Below are 23729 nucleotides of genomic sequence, written 5' to 3' on the forward strand. Positions count from 1 at the left end.
GATCTTTATTATTTCTCTTCTCCTGCTGGGTTTAGGCTTTATTTGCTGTTCTTTCTCCAGCTCCTTTAGGTGTAGGGTTGGACTTCTATCTATATCTCAAAACCAATCCTATAAAATCTCCCCAAGTCATGGAATGGTACAATTTGAGTCTCTGCTTAGGTGCTTCCTTTGCAGGACACACCCAGTCCTCTGACCTATTGTCTGCATGAGAAATACTTATCTTCAATATTCCCCTGAAATACCACTTTTTCTATGAAACTTTTCCTAAAAATCTTCTCATCCCCTCCATTTCCAGGCTACCAATTGTACACTGGGTACTCCACCAATGAGATTCCTGATATGGTTTATTATACACATTTGTTTTCAGGACTGTCTTTTCCACTGTATTGTGGGTTCTCTGAAGGCAGGGATTGTAGCTTATTTAATTGTGTATCCCCCCACTGACTCACAGCAAGCCCTTAATAAATAATTGTTGAATTTTTATCATCATCATTATCACCATCATCATCATCAATATCTCCTTACAGAGAAAGAATGGCCAATGATGAGACAATTTTGCAGAGTAAACAAATGCAGATAAAGTGTGGGAGATTGGGTTCAAGTCATGGCTCTGACCTTAGGCAAATCACTTTCCCACTCTGGACTTTTTTCTTTTTCTGTCATAAGAAGGGATCAGCACAATCTATAAGCTCCCTTCCCAAACTACATATCATGCTTTTCATTCTTCAGCACCAGAATTATACTCTAATGGGGATATCAGCAGTGTGGTTCCTGGGCCTCATGGAGACAGGTGTAGACTTTTCACCAGAGACTCGGGACTCCCAGGTCTAAATCAACCTAAGCCAGGGCTGTCCTTCATGCCTCCCTGCACAGCTCTTACCTGACCTTAATGATCACTGCTCTCAGTGAGAGATCCTTTGAGCTGTAATTACTAATTGATGTTTGTAAAGTCTTTGAAATTCTCAGGTGACAGATGTAATCAAAGGCCAATTTATTATGATAATTGTTATTAGTACAGCTCCTCATTATTTGTTGATGTTAACGGCAGGGCCAGCAGGTGTTTCAAGATTGAGCAGGGAATTGAGGCTGGCCATATCTGGGGGGAGAAAGAGATAAGTGCGGATGTGTGGGGAATTTGAGGTCTTTTAGGGACCCCTGCTGGTTTCAGTCTAGCCAGATTCCACTTTGTGGGGTTATGTGTCAGCCTGAAGCAAGGCACTAAATGTACAAAGCTGCCTAATGGCATTTTTACATGCAAAGATTCAAACCTAGCTCTGTGTCTTGCTTCTGGAATGTGCTCTGGCACATTCTGAGTCTTGGTTTGCTCATCTGTTAAATGAAGATACATACAGTATCAATTTACACTTGCTGTGTAATTGTGTAATTTACACTTGCTTGAGGCGCGTAAGAATGGATGTGGGAAGACCAATTATGAGGCAGGTTTCCCAGGCAAGAGATGATGATATTCGGGACTAAGATGGTGACAGTGGAAATAAGAAGAGTATACGGACTGAAGAAAATTTCAGAGTGCAGAACCAGTAGGATTTGGTGACAACTAGATATAGAAAGTGAGGTGTCTTGGGCAACCCAGACTTCTAAGACAGGAAAGACCCAGGGATCTTTTTGGAGGGGAGGAATGAACAATTCAGCTTTTAAGAAGTTGTTTACTACTTCCATCAGTCTCTTGTAGGTTTGGTTTATGTGAATCTCATCAACTCTGTAGCCTGATAAATTGAGTTAATGGGTTTGCAAACTTGGGGGCCATGATATGAAAGTTGGAATTTGACCAACATTCAGTTTCTAGGAAGGGCCTGCAGAACTGCCCACTTGTTTCTCTCTTAAGTACATTCCCAACCTCCCTTTGAGGTCTCATACTTCCCTTCTTCTCGATGCATCCAGTGTGCCAACTGGTCTCTCTGTACACTTCGGACTTCACTGATTTTGTTTCTCCTCCCTGAATTAGCCCCGCCCCCAAACCCTGTTCACAGTCTATTCAAATCTGATTTTAAAAGTCTGTGTACCCACTGATTTTTAAAGATATATTTATTTATTTGAGAGAGAGATTGAGAGTAAGAAGGAGAGAGAATCTGAAGCAGACTCTGCACTGAGCACAAGCCCGATGGGGGGCTCAATCCCACAATCATGAGATCATGACCTGAGCTGAAACCAAGAGTTGGTCGCTTAACCAACTGAGCCACCCAGGCGCCCCCCTGTGCACCCACTGATTTTGCTTGTTCTTTCCTTAGCACACCTCCATACTCTACCTCATATATATCACCTGTGATATTCTGATAATGATAGCTGAAATTGTTTATTGCATACCAAGCACCATGATAGGCATTTTTAATGCATCTTATTTAATATTTATAGATCTTTTTATAAAGTTGATACTATGGGCATCAAAATTTTCCAAATGAGAATGTGATTAAGAAAGACTAAATCACTTTCCTAAGGTCACATGGATGGTCAGTGCCAATCTGTGCAACAGATCCCATACTAGACATATTTATCAACAATGCCTAGGGAAAAGAAACTTTGATATCCATTAATCTTATTTAATGGAATCAATTAACGGCATTAATGATATTATACAGCACAAGAAACAGAATCCTTAAATGTAAATGGATCCATTAAATTCCAGTTTAATACTATATCACAACATTGATGGATAAAGGACTAATGAAGTGTTGGAATAGAGATATTATGATATTGACCAGTATCTCCTCAGGGCTCCTTATGTAAGAATGTAATGATAAATCTCCCTTCTAGTGTCTCCCATGAAAAGTATGTATGCTTCTTTCTTTCCACTAAGAGAAGTTTTGCAAACCTACCATACAATTTTATTTTATTATGTCATGTTAGTCACCATACAATACATCATTTGTTTTTGATGTAGTGATCCACGATTCATTGTTTTCGTATAACACTCAGTGCTCCATGCAGTACCTACCATACACTCCTTTTGCCTTCACTTCCAGGAAGCTCAAGAGATATAATGTTCTATCTCATTAGCCACCTATATTAGGCCTCTGGTGTAATGACAACCTTTCTGCCACTAAGATTCTTGAGCTAACTTGAAATTTCAACTAAGTATGTATACATATTCTTATATATATATACATATATATACACATAATTATATACAAATGCCAAAATATTTATGTGTATTATGTACATATACACATATGCTGAATTTGCACACACACACACCCTCATGTTAGTAGTATCTTCATTCAAAAGGTGCTTAGGAATGTGCACAAAATTATCACACCTATTGTTTATTCCTCACAAAGACCCCAGTGAGCTTGGGAGGGCACATCTCATCCCCATTTGACAGATGGGGAAACTGAAGGTTAGCAGGCCAGTATTCAGTTTAGGTAGCTGAAAAACAGCAGAGCCAGTTTTTAAACCCATGGATCCAGTATCCAAATTCAGAGGTATCTGAACTTTTTCACCATTTGGGGGCCAACTGAGCCAAACTTCATGAGGACCCTTGTCTTTGGAAGGGGCCCAATGGAAGCAGAAACCCCTGCTCTACGGAAACTTAGGCGGTTACTTCCATGAAACTTTTTAGGACTGGGGGCTGGATCATTGATGCCTCAAGACCCAGGCTGACAAGATTATCAGCTGTCAACATTTGGGTAACCTTCATTTCCTTTTCCAAATGAGTCTAAAGTATATTTGAATCAAAAGGAAAATGTTCTTGGTCCCTCAGGTCTCATACTGTGATAATAAAATCTGTAGGAACTGTAAGCGAGTGGAAAAATAAATTAGCAACCTGGGAGAACTCATTTTGGTATTTGTACAAGGTGACACTCAGGGAATTTCTCTGTCACTTGGAAAAAGAAGTTTGAGCCCCAAGAAGCCTTCAATAGAAGTTCAGAACTTTCAAGAGCAGGTGCTAAGGTTCACATAGTGGAATGGAGCCCAGAGGTAGGTATGCCCAAGGGGTTGGGTGATCTCCAGGATCCAAGGATTGGGAAGGAGGACTAGGCAGGTTGATGGGGCATGAAACCTAGGCTCTGGTGATAGAACAGAACTGGGAGGAGCATTGACCAGGCCAAAGGTCTCCAAAGTGGTTACAGAAAGGTTTGGTGATAACCCTGGATTCCAAATGTCCATTTCAATCCTCTGCTGTTACAGAGCTGATAAAATCCAGAAACAGGTTCCTAATAGAGGACTATGGCAACAAGTCAGAAAAAGGATATGTGGAGGTCTTTGGTTCACAGTTTTCTGTTACTCTGGATCAGCAATTGATGGGTGGGAGAGGTCTAAAGTTTTCTGAGGTTTCTCAACCATACTACATGGTAGACTTGGAAGAACCACTGCCTTTCAAAGTGGAATAGTATCACAGGGAATATTAGACATTTCTTTACCATGTATCCATGGAGATAAAGAGAGAAAGCTGTTACTAAAATCCATTTCTCAGTATGAAATAACTGAGATGCTATGAGATTATTGGGTGTTGATGGGATGGCAGGCCATCTATCTACTGATTTAAATGGAGTCACTTTGCTTGTGAGACCAATCAGGAAGTAGCACAGATGATAGTACTTTCTTAGTGTCTGGGATACAGTAGGTACTCAATAATAGGAAGTTCTTAGGATCTATGATAGAACTGTACAGGTGTTTAAAAAATGAGTGTGGGTATTGTGGGAATTTGAAGGAAAAGCTTCATAATGGTGCATAATGGGGAAGTGTGGTGGTCATTAGGGATGGTCTCAAATATTCCAGTTCACATTCTAGGCACATAGTTGGAATGCACTGCCTCATTCTTTTTGAAGTTTAGCATGGCTACATGACCAGCCTTGGCCAATGGAATGTGAAAGTGCTATGTGTCACTTTGTGTGGAATTTTAGAATCCGTGTCCTATTTTGCCATATTACTCTTTCTCTGCCTTGGTGATTGTGGAAGCATATGTCAAGATGGGCCTTCCATTAGCCTAAGCCTCTAAGTTACTATGATAAACAGAGCCCTTCTGCCGACCCATTTTGAACATGTAGGAGGAGTGAAAAATCTTTTTTTTTCTGATAATACACTGAGATTTCATGGTTCTTTGCTACTATAGCATAAATTAGTTTGTTCTAACTAATATAGGAGTTTTCTTATAAATTCCATGACAGAATATCTAAGACCCAAGCCATGAGATACCCTGTGTGAACTTCACTCTAACCTTTTTTGAGCTTGGGTCTCCCACATCTTCTCATTCCATGGTCCACCTGAGATTTTCCCACATGACATATGAGCAGTCACTAAAGTAGAAATAGAATCAGGAAATGGGGTTGGGAGGGGCAAGAATACTCCCCAAAGACAAAATCAATTATGTCACAAGATTCAACAAGAACAGAGGTCAGGCTTGGAACCATATGTGAAACATTAAGAAAAATAAAGCCTGAAATGGGGTTAGGAAGCAGTTAAGTCATGGGTGAGTCAGGGCAGTCAATAGCTGCCACATAGACATGGTTCCTAGGTCAGGTAAGGATGCTCCAACCTTCCCCTCCCTCAGGAGAACAGCTGCAGGAAAGCAGCAAAAGGGAAAAGAGAACAAATATTACAACTGTGACAGATGACTTTTATGTATTGTCTCATTTACTCTCCCCAAATTTTGGGGAGGTAGGTCATTAATCACATCATACATCTTGAGATATTAAGTAACAGCTCAAGTTCACATCACTGGAAATAGCCAAAATTCAGAGCCAAGTCTGTCTGATGCCTACCTCTCAATTCTTTCCATTCCACCATGCCACAGAGAATCAAGCATGTACAAATGTTCTTTTAATAGTGCTTGGACGCAACTAAATATAGCTTCTTCCAATACATTCAGAGACACAGAATTTTCCCTAACCCAGCTCTACCTAGATAATCCTAACTGTTATAATGTGATTACACTGCAAACATGAGGACCCATTCAAAATAGCATCTGGCTTCCAACTGCTCTCAAGAGGCAATTGAGTTCAGGAGCTGGAAAAGAAAGCGAGAGAACAAGAGCAATCACCCTTCTACTTCCCACTTCTCTTATTTAGATCACCATTTGGCAGAGGCATCATCAGGTTAAATGTGCCCCTACGTGATGAAAAAGATATGGCAAGGTAAGAGTTTTCCCATTACATAAATAGAACACACACAACAGCCCTGCCCAAGAAAAGGTGGCTTCTGGTGGATATTTGCATGAATTTGCCACACTTGTTTTGCAGCCAACCGTTAATTATGGTCCTTTCAACTTCACAATCATGGTTAATGGTGGTGGGGATGCAGAGAACAGTAGATTCAGCAGACCTCATTCTGGGAAGAGTGGGGGGAAAAACAATGCAAAACTGTACCCACTGCTGTTTACAACTGAGACAGCTACTCTGGGTACCATTTGGAAGATTTGGAAGAAATCAAGGCTGCCCAGGAGGAAATCAAGGCTGCCCAGGAGCCTGGAGCTTGGGAAATGAGACAGCTGGGGAAAAGTCTCACTATTATGACGGAAGGAAGGTCCTTTAGGGCTCATCTGTCTGTGGTGAAAATAGCTCATAACTACATCTCATGCACACTGGATGGAAATTCAGACTGTGCTGACACTTATTTGGTGCCTTTCAGAATTTAAGATCTTTCCTCATTTAATCCTCAAAATGATTGCGTGAAGTGGTATTACTATTTCGATAAGTGAGGAAACAGACTCAGAGAAAACAATCATCATTCATTCATTCATCCAACAATCATCAGGTATCTACTATGTGTTAAATATTGTACTCAGTATGGAGAACACAGCAGCAAACAAATAGAGCTGCTATCTCCTGGAGCTCTCAGTCTAAGAAGGGAGGTATGCACTACGTAAAAACAAGTGAAATTAAAAATATGCTCAGTGTTATAAAGAAAAACAGGTTAACGTGAGTACTGGCGTGGACAGCTCTTAGATAATATGACTGGAAAGTTCCTAGAGGATGTGACATTGAAGATGAGGCCTGAAAAATGAGAAGGTAGTAGTTCTGCAAAGAATGAAGAAAAGAGACACTCAGGTAGAATTACAGCTTGCATAAGGGACCCAAAGAGAGAAAAATACCTTGGAATGTTTGAGAAATAATGTTTTAGAAAATGGTAAAGAGAGGAGAAGTAGTGAAAATGTAGCAGGCATGGTGTAACTGTATCTGAAACACAAGGCAGGTTCTGGGCACCCCTTTTTAAGGAGGGCATTGGAAAAATGGAGTATGACTATGAGAGTATAGAATAAATAGGATTAAGGAGATACAGAAAATCATGCCATGTGAGAAACAGAAGTAACTGCATGTTAAAATATCAATAAGAAAGAGCCTGGGTAGCCAAAGATGGTAGTTGGTACTGTCGTATTTCCTCCAATAGGCTGACATGGGAAAGAAAGATTTGATTTGTTCAAATCAATACAAGTGCCCAAGAGTAGAGAGTTAAGGAGACCAAATTTGGCTTTACAGAAGGAAGAAAGTTCTAATAATTTTACCTGCTCCACAAAGGAGTCAACTCTTTCCCTCCAGAGAATTGCAGTGGTCAAGCTGAGGCTCTATGATGCCCTGCCAAGCAGACTTTATTGGATCTTTATTTGTTGTCTGCTGGTCTACATTAGATGACACTGCAAAATCATCCAATTCTAAAATGCTATAATAGATCTATAATATAGCTCTACTCAAAACAATGGTTACAATATGGCCCGATTCACAAGAAAGACTGGCACTGAGGATTCAGCACCAAGGACAGCGCACTGACAGACAGCACTGCCCTTGTTTTCTTTCTGTAAGAGTATTACTCAGCTATCAGAAAGGATGAATACCCAACTTTTACATCAACATGGATGGGACTGAAGGAGATTATGCTAAGTGAAATAAGTCAAGCAGAGAAAGTCAATTATGATATGTTTTCACTTATTTGTGGAACATAAGGAATAGCAAGGAGGACATTAGGAGAAGGAAGGGAAAAATGAAGGGGGGGGGAAATCGGAGGGAGAGATGAACCATGAGAGACTATGGACTCTGAGAAATAATCTGAGGATTTTAGAGGGGAGGTGGGGGGGGATGGGTTATCCTGGTGATGGGTATTAAGGAGGGCACGTACTGCATGGAGCACTGGGTGTTATTAGAAAACAGTGATTCGTGGATCACTACATCAAAAACTAATGATGTATTGTATGGTGACTAACATAACATAATAAAATTAAATTAAAAAAAAAAGAAAGCATCAGCTAAGTGAAATAAGTCAAGAAGAGAAAGTCAATTATCATATGGTTTCCCTTATATGTGGAACATAAGGAATAGCATGGAGGACATTAGGAGAAGGAAGGGAAAAATGAAGGGGGGTGGAATCAGAGGGGGAGATGAACCATGAGAGACTATGGACTATGGAAACAAACTGAGGGTTTCAAAGGGGGGTGGGGGATGGGTTAGCCTGGTGATGGGTATTAAGGAGGGCACATATTGCATGGAGCACTGGGTGTTATACACAAACAATGAAACATGGAACACTACATCAAAAACTAATGATGTACTGTATGGTGACTAACATAACATAATAAAAAAAAAAGAAAGCATTAAGGGGTAAATGTGATATTACTAATCTGATCAAAATTCCCAATAAAAGTGCCTGTCAACAACTCATACTTCACAAAAATGTCTGCAAGGATTCTGAGCATCATGCTTCATAATGCATATCATACTTGAGTTCTCCATAGTGTTTATAGATCTGGATTACAATACTCCACATTTATATAGATTACTGGAAAGTTTACAAAATGTCCTTATCCTCATCCTATTAATAGTCAACATAGATCTTAAATCAACAGTTAATGCGTGACCTCCACATTCATAAATCTAATGACACATTATTAGATTAGACACAAATAGACACAAATCTATTTGACACATTATTTCACTTAGTTACTTTTACATCTCCCCTACTAGAATGTAAACAGTATGAGGGCAGGGATTTTTAACTGTTTGGCTTACTGTTTTACTCTGGGCACTCAGAAGTGCCTTTTTTTTGACATATAGTATATGCTTCCTAGATGTTTGCTTAATATATTTAACTCTTTTTTAATAGCTTACTTAAAGTCAGAGTTACTAGGGTTTTTTTGTGTAGGTTAGTCTGATCATAAAGGCTGGATATTTAGCCACTCTGCTAAACTGAAAAACAAAACAAAACAAAACAACTATCCTTAATATCCATAGAATAAATGTATCTGGAGCCTAAAATTTTCTTACCCTGTTCTGACTGAAACCTGCAGATTAGGTTGGGAGCAATACAATTGATAGTAAATTATTCAATCAGGCCCACAAACATCCTGCAACAAATGGCCATTTTTACTTTCCTTTAATTGTCTTAATTTAGTATGACTTTGCCCCATCCTTTGGTTTTAATCTTCTAGTGATACAGAAATATCTTGACCCAAGATATTTTTTCCTCTTTTATGAAGGGAACAAAGCACCACTTGAAAAAACCTAGTGCTTTTGTCTTCTGGCTTGTTTTATAGTTGCTGATTTTCATGTTTACTTATAGTTTCCTTTGCTTTTCCACCTTTTCTTTGTAGACTGTTGTTTTCTGGCTTTTTTAGGATAGACTTGAAAGCTGCCTTTATGTTTAAAAAACTGTACTCTTCAAAAATTCTCAGTATCAAAAATAAAGTAGAAGTTATTTATTCCATCCTGTCTAAAGTGGGGAAATCAGATTTTTATTTACACTCATCAATCCTCCAACTCCTTTTCAGTTTTTGTTGACATAATAGCAAATTATAGATCCAGATTACAATGGTTAATTTTTTACATTATACATTTTCTCCTTAAGTAATTATTTTTATGTTAACATTCTCTTTTATAACATATTTATAGCAATTATTTAGCATTAACTCTGTGTTTAATTAGCTTCCATGCTCACTGTAGGTCATTTCATTCCATATATCTCTGTTCTTGATTTCTTTATTTTGACTCATTGCTTGTTCAATTACTCTTTGAATGATTTATTAGAAGCAGGGCATGTGGGAGCCCCTGGATACTGAGAATGTCTTTCTGATGTATTTGCACAAGAACAACAATTTGGCTGATAAAGAATTTGTGGGTTATAACATTTTCTCCTCAAAAATCCTCCAGGCTTAATGCATTGTCTGCTGCCCTTTACGAGATGGAGAAATCTGAGAAGGGCCAGGCAGAGATTTGTTAGAATGGCTTTTCTGCTCTTATGACCCTTTAGCTTAACTCTTTTTAGTAAAACTTAATACTAAATACAGTAATTTGAAATAGTGTGTAGTTTTTCCCTTGCCAGAAGAAGAACAACACGCTGAGTGCCCAGCTCTCACGGCTTTTCCTCTCTGTTCCTGTGAAGCCAATGACACACTCAAGACCCCTGGCATAAGCATGAACCCAATTCTCTTAATTCCCTTCCTGAAAATCTTAGTTCCAAAACAGGAGCACACATGGCGTGGGCTCAAAGGCATAAGTAATTAAATGATCCTTGTTCATCTCAAAGTAATAGTAGAAACTGCTTCCTAGATGAGGTAGCTTCAGGTTAGGGTGACTTTTTTTCCCAAAGGCAAAACCCCATGTCTTGAGGAGACAGTCCACTGTGTGAAGTTTGGGAAGCAAAACTTCCCACAATCCTCCTGTATCACCTGCTGTTCTGCTCAAGGGTCAACCATGCTTGGGTTGGGCAAATTCCACTTGGGGTCCATCTATCAATTTCTTGGGTTCTACAGACTTGGTCTCTTGCTAGGATTTTATTAGAGTCTTGGTAAGAATGTGACAGCAAGTGAATTGAGTGTAGCTGCTACTCTTCTTCACAGCATGGAAACCCAAAAGCACCTCTTGACATGTTGCCAAGAACAGGGAAAGTCACACCTTCTCAGAGTTGTGCTCCGCCAATAAACTGGCCAGTCTGGAATGCAGAGAACCAGGAACAAGATGGGCCCCCAGATGCTTTCTGCTTATCTTTATGTCTTCCTCTTCAATACATCAGAGTGCTTCATGCAGAGGGAAGACCAGATGGACAGATGGAAGGCAGTCTGGCAGCTTCTCTTTGTAGTTTTAAACTCTCTGTGAGGAATGTTGCTCGAGTAAGTAGTAAGTGCAGAACTGAAATACCAATGTGGAATTTAAATGGCTATGTGGACATTTAAAATGTTAATTAGTTCCTCAATCCAGGTTTCTCATAAGGTAATGACTGCCACTGATGGACTAAACTCTCTATCTTGGCCACCAGAGCCTATAGAGGCTATTCTTCACACACTTCACCAGATCTTGCTTTTGTCTCAGTGCCCCTTTCTCCAGTGAGCTTCTCACTTCTCCAGAAATACTGTGAAATATGGCACACACCAGATACCCTTATGTTACAAAAGCTCTTGGAGGGTACCTACTTTATAACCTTAATATGAACTATAGGGCCTAGCATATGTCAGTGTTTGTTACATATTTGTTGAATGAAATATAGCAACCTGAGATATGTCCACAAAAGCATCCTAGATAGAAAATACTTGTGTCATAAGAGGAACTAAAGACAGTGAACTTTCAGAAAATAAGACTAGATGGATGTGTTTGAACAGAGGGGAGGTGGATGGTAGGAAAGATCTTATGGAACTGAAAGAATGCTGCCTGAAAAGGTGATTGCATTAGCTATCTTGGGACCTAAGAGTCTAGACCAAGGGCAACAGGTAGAAGCTATAATAAGAGACAAATTTCAAGCAGTATAATAAAAGGACTTCTTAGAGTCATAGTGACCCCAAAGATCAGTAAAGTTACCAGGTAAAGAAGTGAGTTCTCTGTCATTGGAGATATTCAAGAATACGCACTATTACCAGTTAAGTGTGATGTTGTAAGGTTGATGTTTTATGTGTAGGGGGAGGAAGCAGGTATTCGGTGATGTTTCAGATCTTTTCTAGCCCTGTGCTTTTGTGATGTTATGACTGGCATCCCATCTTGACCAAAGAAATCTTTGACATTAAAAAAGGTTACCTTGTCTTTGGGAGAAGAAAACATTTTCTAATGTGACTATTGGTAATAATAAGAGTTAGCATTCACTGATTACAACATGCTTAGTACATTCATAGATAATAAATCGATAGGTATTATTTTGTAGGTGAGGAAATTAATCTTCAGATAGGCATGTGATTTGCCCAAAGGTAATTTGAAAGACCTTTTTATCTTTTATTATTTTTATTTATTTATTTTTAGAGAGAGAGTATGCATGCATGTGTGGGCATGCAGGGGTGGGTGGGTAGGAGGGGCAGAGGTAGACGCAGAAAGAGAATTCCATGAAGGATCCACGCCCAGTACGGGGCTTGATCCCACAACCCTGAGATCGGGACCTGAGCTGAAATCAAGAGTTGGTGGCTCAACTGAGCCACCCAGGCACCACAGACGTTTTATCTTTGAATACTGAAGTCTGCAAATTTTTTCTGTAAAGGGCCATATAGTAAATATTTTAGGCTTTATGTGGCATAAAGTCTTTGTCTAATCTACTCAACTTGGGACATCTGGGTGGCACAGTCTGTTAACCATCTGCCTTTGGCTTGGTCATGATCCCAGGGTCCTGGGACCGAGTCTCGCATCAGGCTCCTTGTCCAGCAGGGAGCCTGCTTCTCCCTCTGCCTGCCACTCCCCTGCCTGTGCTCTCTCTCTCTCTCTCTCTCTGACAAATAAATAAAATCTTTAAAAAAAATAAACTACTCAACTATACTGTTGTAGCATCAAAGCAGCCTTAGACTATATAAATGAATAGGCATTGCTGTATTAAAAAAAATGTTTATATAAAAGGCATGGGGCTGGATTTGGTCCCCAGGCCTTAGTTTGTCAAGCTCTGCTAGAAAGCCATGCTACTTCTCATTTGAGAATGGGAAAATACAAACAAGGCAAGAAATGGCCTCCATGTGGCCGTACTTACTCCATTTGCTTTGCTGAGTGCCTGGAAGTAGATGCTGTAGCTTTTCAGAGGGGAAAGAGGAGGGTTCCAGTATCCATTGTATGTCTTATTGTCACCCACTGTAAATGGCTGGGTGACAGGCAGGTTGGCGGGCTTCAATTCAGCAGCAAAGTAGTGTAGAGAATCAAGGCTGGAGGCATTCCTATAGCTCACAGGCACTGAAAAGCACTCAATGATGTCAGCTGCCCTTCGTGACTTCTGAAGTCGCTCCTCCTTGACAACCAGCTGATAAACACTGGACAAGAAAGAGAGGCAGATGAGCAACTATCTAGAAGGATGAACTTGTTATTTATCACCATTTCTGTCTACAACTAAACCTCCCTCCTGAGCTTTAGAATTAATAAATCCACTGCTTTGTAGAAATCTATCTCCATTTAGATGTCCCAAGGCCAGCTCACATTGAGATAGATCCAAACTGCAACACGGTCCCAAGCCCTAAACACCTACCTCCTCCTTCTATGTTTGTTTGTTTTTTTTTTCTTAACAAAGGGTAGCGTTGCCCATCAAGTGATGAGATCTGGAGTTGGGGCTCATCCTCAATTCCTACCTCCTTAGATCTCATTCTGCACTTATAATCAAAAAGCCCTGTTGACATCAGCAATCTGTACCTGCCCTTCTCCTTTCTTTCCCTTCACTGATAATGCTGAGGTTGGGCACTTCCTTACCTCTTACCTGGATTCAACTGGTCTCTTTGACTCTAACTTATTTATCACCTAGTCAACATTGATCTTCCTGAACATATAACACTGTCCCTCTTCAAGCACTCTCATAAGCTCTCCATTATCTGAATGATATAATCTAAAGCCCTCATCCTGGCATTGGGGACACTTGTGCCTGGCTTCCAGCCTGTCTTTTAGAAACTCTTGGGATGAACCCCTCATTCCAGCTGCTCCAGACCCCGTGCTACTGCACAAACATCCTGTGGATCCCACTCCATGCCATCATCAGTTCATGCTTCCTCCACCTGCAATGCCCTCCACTTCTGCCAGTGGAAGCCTTTCCCTAAAGACTGAGTCTATCTTTCATCTCCTCAGTGAAGCCCATCTAGACCTTTCCAATCTGAATGAGTCTTCCTCCTTAGTTCCCCTACAATTCATTAATGGATATCTCCTTGGGATTGCAATAATACGTACATGGAACTACTGTTTCTCTGGCTAGACTGTGACCTTTTGGACAGTGGGAGTTGTGGCTTAGTTATCTCTGCATCACTCCCTCCACCATATACTGCTGAGTAGGTTGCCTGATAACCATACAGTGATCAGTGAATTCTTGTTCAAGTGAACCAAATTAAATTGAGCTAAAACTGAAAGTAGGCATGAAACCAAATATGACAGGATGCAGAATCCCTAATCAAGATAAACACTCCAAACTCCTGTACAAGATCACTTGTACCATTCCTTTCAACTTAGAAGGAAGTAAGAAGGTGCTAGTGTGTGAAGAGAGATGACCAAGCCTTTAATGAACACCAGCTATATGCCAAATGTGTAGGCTCTTTTTATAAAAGTTATCCTAAAGTTTGTGCATTTGGATAGCATTTTATGATCTCTTTGAATGTCCACAATTTGTACTTCTCTTGAGAAATGCTGTCCTTTTTTTAAAAAAGATTTTAATTATTTGAGAGAGAGAGAGAGAGAGTGTGTGTGTGAGTGAGAGAGAGAGAGGGAGAGAGGAGCAGACTCTCTGCTGGGCCGAGAGCCTGATACAGGGCTCGATCGATCCCAGGACCCTGAGATCATGACCAGAGCCGAAGGCAGATGCTTAACCGACTGAGCCACCCAGGTGCCCTGAATGAATGCTCTTCTTTTAGAAGGTCCTTACTCCACAGATCTTGGGACTCAATTGCCCAAAGAGTACCCCCAGGAAACTTTTGTGAATTAATGAGGTGATTGCAGCAGTGGCCCCAAACCAATCGTTTAAAGATGGCATAGTGAGCTAGCACATGGTTTATGAAAATGGAATGTGGTGCAGGCTACCATCTTTTGATCAGGCTGTCCATCTAAAGACATTTGGTTAAGAAGCACAACTTAGGCAAAGACAGAGGCACAGGACTATTTCAATTAAAAAAAAAGGTACAGAGGGACTGACCCAAGGAAACATGCCACACTCAACATGGAAATCTTCCCCCTGAATCTCCTTGAGCATGGGGATCGTCGGCAGTGCAAATGGGAAAGAAATAGGCATATGAATGTCCGCCACACTTAGAATGTGGTATCTGAGTTGAGGTGAGCAATGGCTCAGCAAGCATGTGTACTGTTAGGCACATCTGAATGAGAACTGAGTGGCCCAGAGGGCATGTGAGTGGCATGTGAGTGAAAGTGGCCCATGTTTCTGGGAATGCAGACTACATTTGAGTGTGAGCAATGTCCAAATGAGCATCTTTAGGACTTGGGTGTCTAAAAACTGAGCAAACATATATACTCTTGGAATGAATGGGTGTGACATCCAGATGAATGTCACTTAAGTGTGTACACACCTAAATGTGTATGACATCTGAGTGTGTATATGTGTGTGTGACATCATCTATATATGTTCATAAAACTGAAGTCAATAAACACCTAAATTAAATGAGGACTTCAGTGTTCATTCCCTCCTCGTCAACCCTGGGGTCCTTCTGAATGGTATAATCACTTTGTTTACCAGGACAGCTAAGCTCAAAACAGTCTCTGAAAGACATCACAAAGACCCAAGATCCAAACCTAGAGGTCATGAGGTGAGAGTGGAGAGGTGTCTATAACAGTTTTCAAGACCCCCACTGCTTTACATGTAACAGCAGTCTCAAAAATCTGGCTAGAGTGTTAAGGACTGCTTATTGAGGGTTTATGATTCATGCAACTCTAATCTATGAGGGAAAGAGCAAAAGGCAATGAACAGAGAAGGAGCAACAGTCTCTTGGGTCCACCTGTGGAGGCGTATAGTAGCACCTATAAGACAGAACTGGGCTTGGAAGCACTCAGCCTATCCAGCCGTCATGCCCTCCTGACCAGGTTGGGAAGCATGAACAGCCTCATCCCTAGGAACAGGGGTTGCAAAGAGCTGTGAGTCCCTGCTTTCCCCTGAGGCCCAGTCTATCCCTAACTACTCTCGGGTTAACCCTGTCCACATAAGAAGACCTCTGTTTTCATTTCTAAGCCCCAAACTCTCATGCCATTCCTGACTCCTGTCACCCTTCCCCTCTAAATTGAGAACCCAAAGCCTTGGGAGCTTCACTGTGGCTGGATCTCATTCCTGGAATCACTTTCTGTTGTCCTTGGCCCTACTATGATGGGATGGATCAAGAAGAGGCACAAGGCTGGCCTGAGCACTGCCCATGACCTGCATGAGATTCCACAGTTGTGGACAGCTAAACAGTGGGTCTTTGCTGGGCTCTGTCACGTGAATGTTGCCAAAGGCTACAGAGGGAGGCAAAACATGTCTCCAGGCATTGGCCTGTGATCCTGACACCAATTTGACTATTGACTCAATTGTCAATTCAACCACACTCAGTAGCCAGATAACAGAAGATGCTGAGGCTGACACAAATGGCCCCTGATTGTCAAATTGCAGCAAAAGTAGAAAGCCAGACTTCTCATTTACAGTCTTGTACCCTTTTTTTCTCTACTTTCCTTCTTTTTCTATAAGCCAACAAAATGTACAAAGGGCCTTCTGAATATTTTTTACTTGGCAGCCTGAACTACTTAGCTCTATCCTACCCAGCTTCTTCTGAAATCACAAAGCCTCACAAAGGATATATTTGAGGAGGGGGGTGTTAAACTGTGCTGTCAACATACAGTTCACATACAATTGGGATGAATGTGCCAGAGTATAGCCAGCAAGACCCTCAGGCCCATTGTGCCTGCAGCTTGTCTATTCAGAGGCAAATCTGCAATTGCAGTCAGCAAACTATAAACCATTTGGTTGTATAAATCTTTTTGCCAGTGGATCCAGCCTCTCTCCAAGATCAGGAAACTCTGATAAAGGAGGAGGAAGGAAGAGATGGCACGTGCAAGCGTGCCCTGATACATACGCTTGAGGAAGTGGGGGCAGGGTTGGGTGGGTGGGGCCACAAGACAGTTTCTCTTTGTTTCTTGTCGTAACTTCATTCTGATCATCATTCTCTTGGAAATATATTTATCTAAGCTCTTTTCAGTCTGCTGATAATGATGAAATCATACCTAAATGAGAAGAACTCCCCAAAAGTCATATCTCAAGTGCAAAAGAAGTCATTGCAATACACTATTCAGGAGCATTTGTGAAGAGCTTTTTTTTTTTTTTTTAGTAGAAAAACCCTGATAGTATAAGAAGAACTTAAGATGCTCACCTCACAACATGTAGCATTTATTCATATATTTTCCCCTCCTGTGGCACCCCCTTTATTTCTCCCAATGAGAAGATGGATATTTGTGACCATATTTTGTGCATAAGTTCTCCTGAGAGTCTCTTCTTGCAGGACCCTGAAAGCAGCTACTCATCAGGAAAGGTGAAGCGGAATGTGCACGTTCTTTCACCTCCCTGGCTTTGGCTTCCTCACTGCAGCTCACCTTCAAGGTCCACTGGTGATCCTCTTTGCTGCAGTGACTGCCCCCAGCCCTCTCTCTCCAACTGTTCAGACTCAGGCTTGCCTGCAACTTCAATCCTCTAGTTTGTATCTCTTGAGACTAGAACACTCTACCCAGTCTCATGTCCCAAGACTCAGCCCATACAGAACAGTTGCTTCAGACACCTTGAAGAGCAAGACACATAGGAATTCCTCTGCAGGTGTTAGAGGACCCTGCCACTGTAGACTCATGCACCCCCTGATTCCTGAGCCAACAGTCCAGATGGGAACTCATGCTCCTCTGTGAGGGACCAGGGGCCTATCAGAGCCATCCATCAATCACTAACACATCCCATGGCCAGCCTTTGTGTATCCGGGAAGAGATCTCCAGTTAGGGCCTGTTATCCATTCAGAATGCTGAAGTCAGGTGGCAGAGAAGATGCTGTAGTTCACAGGTGAAGACTGCCCAGGTTCATAAAGGGATACATTTGGGCCCATGTTCTCCCAGAAATAGGCTTCATAAATTCATACCCATTAGTTCATACTGATATCCTCAATTCAAAACCACTAACACAAGTTCTTCCTCACCTTCCCTACTGCCTATTTTTCCTTTTTCCTGCAGTAAAAACCCTCATTTCCAATAACAGTATTGTTTAGTCATTTACTCTCTCACACAATACACACAAAATCATTTAAGAATTAACTCATCAATACCACAACCAACCTCAATACTTAAAAGTAAAATTCAAGACTTCTCTACTGCCCTGTTCCAGCTCCTTCCCAAACAATTCAGTCTTAAAGCCATTACTTAAGGCAGAGTGAGGCAGGCATCTCTATGGGATGCGGGAAGCTATGGTGGCCCAGTGTGGGGATGGAAGCCCACCTAGTATCCCTGAGGCTAGTATCCCTGCAAGGTCAAAACTATGTTTAGAATACCATTAAGGTTCTATTTGCTTTTGCACTTTCAGTGTCTTACAAGCATACTCTTAAAAAGCCACAAGACAGGGCGGAGCAAGATGGCAGAGGAGTAGGAGACCTGGATTTCGTCTCCTCTCAGGAATTCAGCTGGATAGGGATCAAATCATTCTGAACACCTACAAACTCAACAGGAGATCGAAGAAAACAATAGTAACAACTCTCTGAACAGAAAAGCGACCACTTTCTGGAAGGTAGGACGTGCGGAGAAGTGAATCCGAGACGATATTCAGGAGAATAGACGGCGGGGGAAGGGGCTCCGCTGGCCGCTTCTGGCAAGTGATAGAGCCGCAGAGCACAAAATCGGAACTTATAAGTCTGCTCCGCTGTGGGACGACGCTCTGGTGGCTAAGCTGGGGGTGGAAGCCTCGCGGGACAGTGTGGTCTCAGGACCCTCAGGGTCACAGAAAGACCAGGGGTGCCTGAGTGTGGCAGAGCTCCAGGTATCGGAGCGGGGAAGCCGGCTGCAAAGACAGAGCCCAGGCGCAGGCTCTCAGCTCGGGGTTGCCATAAACCGTGATCTGCGGCACAGTTGGGCCACTGCTCCTCCAGCAGGGACCCAACAAGCAGCCCATCCGGGGAGACTCACCTTCTTCCCCCGGGGAGGAGCGGCGCGGGAGCGCACCGCAGGGATCTGCTGGGTTTGGAGACTCCACACGGGGTCGGGTGCCAGAGATAGAAATGCGCGGTCACAGGCCGGGTGAGCACGGAGTGCGGCTGGAGACCGGGAAGAGGGGAGTGACTGACGGCTTTTCTCTGGGGGCTCACTGAGCAGTGGGGCCCCAAGTTCTTGGCTCCTCCGAGGCGGAGATTGGGAGGCCGCCATTTTCACTCTCCGCCTCCAAAGCTGTACGGAAAACTTGCAGGGAACAAAAGCTCCGGGGAGCAAACCCAAGCAGATTACTTAGCCCGGAGCGGGCAAGGGCGGGGCAATTCCGCCTCCAGCAAAGACTTTTGGGAACCATGGCAACAGGCCCCTCCCCAGAAGATCAGCGAGAACAGCCTGCCAAGACCAAGTTTACCGATCAACGAGAACTGCAGAACTCCAGCACTAGGGGAATAATGCACATAGAATTCATGGCTTTTTACCATGATTCTTTACTCTTTCAAAGTTAATTTTTTTTAACTGTTTTTTTTTTTAATTTTTTTCACTTTTTCAACCAACATCTTATCAATCCCTTTTTTAAAAAACATTTTTATTTTTCATTTTTTGAGTCATATTCTATCCCTTCATAGTAGTTACCCGTATTTTTGGCATATATATATAAGTTGTTCTCTCTTTAAAATTTTGAGATAGTTTCTTCTAACAGATCAAAATATACCCTAAATCTCTAGTGTATGGTTTTTTTCTACTCCCCTGCCTGATCACATTCTCTCCCTTTTTTTTTTTTTCTTTTTTTTAAATCCTCTTCTTTTTTTCAAACTTATCAATTCCTTTTATAAAATTTTTTATAACTTCCATCTTTACAGTCATATTCCATCCCTTCATCATATCAACCCTTATTTTTGTACATATATAAGTTTTTCTTTCTTTAAAATTTTGGGAGGCACTTTCATCTAACAGACCAAAATACACCCAAAATCTAGTGTGTGGCACTGATCTATATACCAGCCTGATCATATCTGATCACATTCTGGTTTTGTTTTGTTTTGTTCTGTTGTTGTTTGTTTTTATCTTTATCTTTTTCTTTTTTTTCCTTTTTCTTTTCTTTTTTCTCTCTTTCCCTTTCTTTTCGCACTGCTTCAGGTCTTTTCTGATTTCTTTAGAGTATATTTTCTGGGGACGTTGTTACCCTGTTAGCATTTTGTTCTCTCATTAATCTATTTTCCTTTGGACAAAATGACAAGATGGAAAAAAATCACCTCAACAAAAAGAATAAGAGGTAGTACCGACTGCCAGGGACCTACTCAATACGGACATTAGTACGATGTCAGATCTAGAGTTCAGAATCATCACTTTAAAGATACTAGCTGGGCTTGAAAAAAGCATGGAAGTCATTAGAGAAACCCTTTCTGGAGAAGTAAAAGAACTAAAATCTAACCAAGTAGAAATCAAAAAGGCTATTAATGAGGTGCAATCAAATATGGGGGCGCTAACTGCTAGGATAAATGAGGCAGAAGAGAGAATCAGGGATATAGAAGATGAAATGATGGAAAATAAAGAAGCTGAGAAAAAGAGAGATAAACAACTACTGGATCACGAGGGCAGAATTCGAGAGATAAGCGATACCATAAGACGAAACAACATTAGAATAATTGGGATCCCAGAAGAAGAAGAAAGAGAGAGAGGGGCAGAAGGTATAATGGAGCAAATTATAGCAGAGAACTTCCCTAATTTGGGGAAGGAAAGAGGCATCAAAATCCAGGAGGCACAGAGAACCCCTCTCAAAATCAATAAAAATAGGTCAACACCCCGACATCTAATAGGAAAACTTACGAGTCTCAGAGACAAAGAGAAAATCCTGAAAGCAGCTCGGGAGAAGAGATATGTAACCTACAAGGGTAGAAATATTAGATTGGCAACAGACCTATCCACAGAGACCTGGCAGGCCAGAAAGGACTGGCAGGATATCTTCAGAGCACTAAATGAGAAAAATATGCAGCCAAGAATACTATATCCAGCTAGGCTGTCATTGAAAATAGAAGGAGAGATAAAAAGCTTCCAGGACAAACAAAAACTAAAGGAATTTGCAAACACGAAACCAGCCCTACAAGAAATCTTGAAAGCGGTCCTCTAAGCAAAGAGAGAGCCTGAAAGCAACATAGACCAGAAAGGAACACAGACAATATACAGTAACAGTCACCTTACAGGCAATATGATGGCACTAAATTCATATCTTTCAATAGTTACCCTGAATGTAAATGGGCTCAATGCCCCAATCAAAAGACACAGGCTATCAGATTGGATTAAAAAACAAGACTCATTGATATGCTGTCTGCAAGAGACACATTTTAGACCCAAAGACACCCCCAGATTTAAAGTGAGGGGGTGGAAAACAATTTACCATGCTAATGGACACCAAAAGAAAGCTGGGGTGGCAATCCTTATATCAGACAAATTAGATTTTAAACCAAAGACTGTAATAAGAGATGAGGAAGGACATTATATCCTACTTAAAGGATCTATCCAACAAGAAGATCTAACAACTGTAAATATCTATGCCCCTAACATGGGAGCAGCCAATTTTATAAGCCAATTAATAACAAAAGCAAAGAAACACATCGACAACAATACAATAATAGTGGGGGACTTTAACACCCCCCCTCACTGAAATGGACAGATCGTCTAAGCAAAAGATCAACAAGGAAATAAAGACTTTAAATGACACACTGGACCAAATGGACTTTACAGACATATTCAGAACATTCCACCCCAAAGCAACGGAATACACATTCTTCTCTAGTGCCCATGGAACATTCTCCAGAATAGATCACATCCTAGGTCATAAATCAGGTCTCAACCGGCACCAAAAGATTGGAATCATTCCCTGCCTATTTTCAGACCACAATGCTTTGAAACTAGAGCTCAATCACAAGACAAAAGTCAGAAAGAACTCAAATACATGGAGGCTAAAGAGCATCCTACTAAAGAACGAATGGGTCAACCAGGAAATTAAAGAAGAATTAAAAAAATACATGGAAACCAATGAAAATGAAAACACAACTATTCAAAATCTTTGGGATGCAGCAAAGGCAGTCCTAAGAGGAAAGTATATAGCAATACAAGCCTTTCTCCAGAAGCAAGAAAGGTCTCAAGTACACAACCTAACCCTACACCTAAAGGAGCTGGAGAAAGAACAGCAAATAAAGCCTAAACCCAGCAGGAGAAGAGAAATAATCAAGATCAGAGCAGAAATCAATGAAATAGAAACTAAAAGAACAGTAGAACAGATCAACGAAACTAGGAGCTGGTTCTTTGAAAGAATTAACAAGATTGATAAACCCCTGGCCAGACTTATCAAAAAGAGAAGAGAAATGACCCACATCAACAAAATCATGAATGAAAGAGGAGAGATCACAACCAACACCAAAGAAATACAAACAATTATAAGAACATATTATGAGCAACTCTATGCCAGCAAATTAAATAACCTGGAAGAAATGGATGCATTCCTAGAGATGTACCAACTACCAAAACTGAACCAGGATGAAATAGAAAACCTGAACAGACCTATAACCACTAAGGAAATTGAAGCAGTCATCAAAAATCTCCCAAAAAACAAAAGCCCAGGGCCAGATGGCTTCCCAGGGGAATTCTACCAAACATTTCAAGAAGAATTAATACCTATTCTTCTGAAACTGTTCCAAAAAATAGAAATGGAAGGAAAACTTCCAAACTCATTTTATGAGGCCACCATTACCTTGATCCCAAAACCAAAGACCCCATCAAAAAGGAGAATTACAGATCAATATCCCTGATGAACATGGATGCAGAAATTCTCACCAAAATACTAGCCAATAGGATCCAACAGTACATTAAAAGGATTATTCACCACGACCAAGTGGGATTTATCCCTGGACTGCAAAGTTGGTTCAACATCCGCAAATCAATCAACGTGATACAATACATTAACAAAAGAAAGAACAAGAATCATATGACCCTCTCAATAGATGCAGAAAAAGCATTTGATAGAGTACAGCATTCTTTCTTGATCAAAACTCTTCAGAGTATAGGCATAGAGGGTACATACCTCAGTATCATAAAAGCCATCTATGAAAAACCTACAGCGAATATCATTCTCAACAGGGAAAAACTGAGAGCTTTCCCAAGGTCAGGAACGCGGCAGGGATGTCCACTATCACCACTGCTATTCAACATAGTATTGGAAGTCCTAGCCACAGCAATCAGACAACAAAAAGAAATCAAAGGCATCCAAATCGGCAAAGAAGAAGTCAAAGTCTCACTCTTTGCAGATGGTATGATACTTTATGTGGAAAACCCCAAAGACTCCACCCCAAAACTGCTAGAACTCATACAGGAATTCAGTAAAGTGGCAGGATATAAAATCAATGCACAGAAGTCAGTGGCATTCCTATACACCAACAACAAGACAGAAGAAAGAGAACTTAAGGAGTTGATCCCATTTACAATTGCACCCAAAACCATAAGATACCTAGGCATGAATCTAACCAAAGAGGCAAAGGATCTGTACTCAGAAAACTATAAAATACTCATGCAAGAAATTGAGGAAGACACAAAGAAATGGAAAAACGTTCCATGCTCATGGATTGGAAGAACAAATATTGTGAAGATGTCAATGCTACCTAGAGCAATCTACACATTCAATGCAATCCCCATCAAAATACCATCCACTTTTTTCAAAGAAATGGA

At 41.1% G+C, this 23729-nt stretch overlaps 1 protein-coding gene across 1 annotated transcript in view; it reads right to left on the minus strand.

The window, feature by feature from the left end:
• PTPRT (protein tyrosine phosphatase receptor type T) overlaps positions 1 to 23729 on the minus strand; it is an 831114-nt gene that overhangs the window by 237219 nt on the left and 570166 nt on the right. Inside the window, exon 12 of the mRNA XM_044919044.1 lies at positions 12871 to 13144. Coding sequence (XP_044774979.1) covers positions 12871 to 13144 — 274 coding nt within the window. The remainder of the gene's footprint in view (positions 1 to 12870; positions 13145 to 23729) is intronic.

Source organism: Neomonachus schauinslandi, chromosome 10 (genome assembly GCF_002201575.2).
Source record: "Neomonachus schauinslandi chromosome 10, ASM220157v2, whole genome shotgun sequence".
Lineage (NCBI taxonomy): Eukaryota > Metazoa > Chordata > Mammalia > Carnivora > Phocidae > Neomonachus > Neomonachus schauinslandi.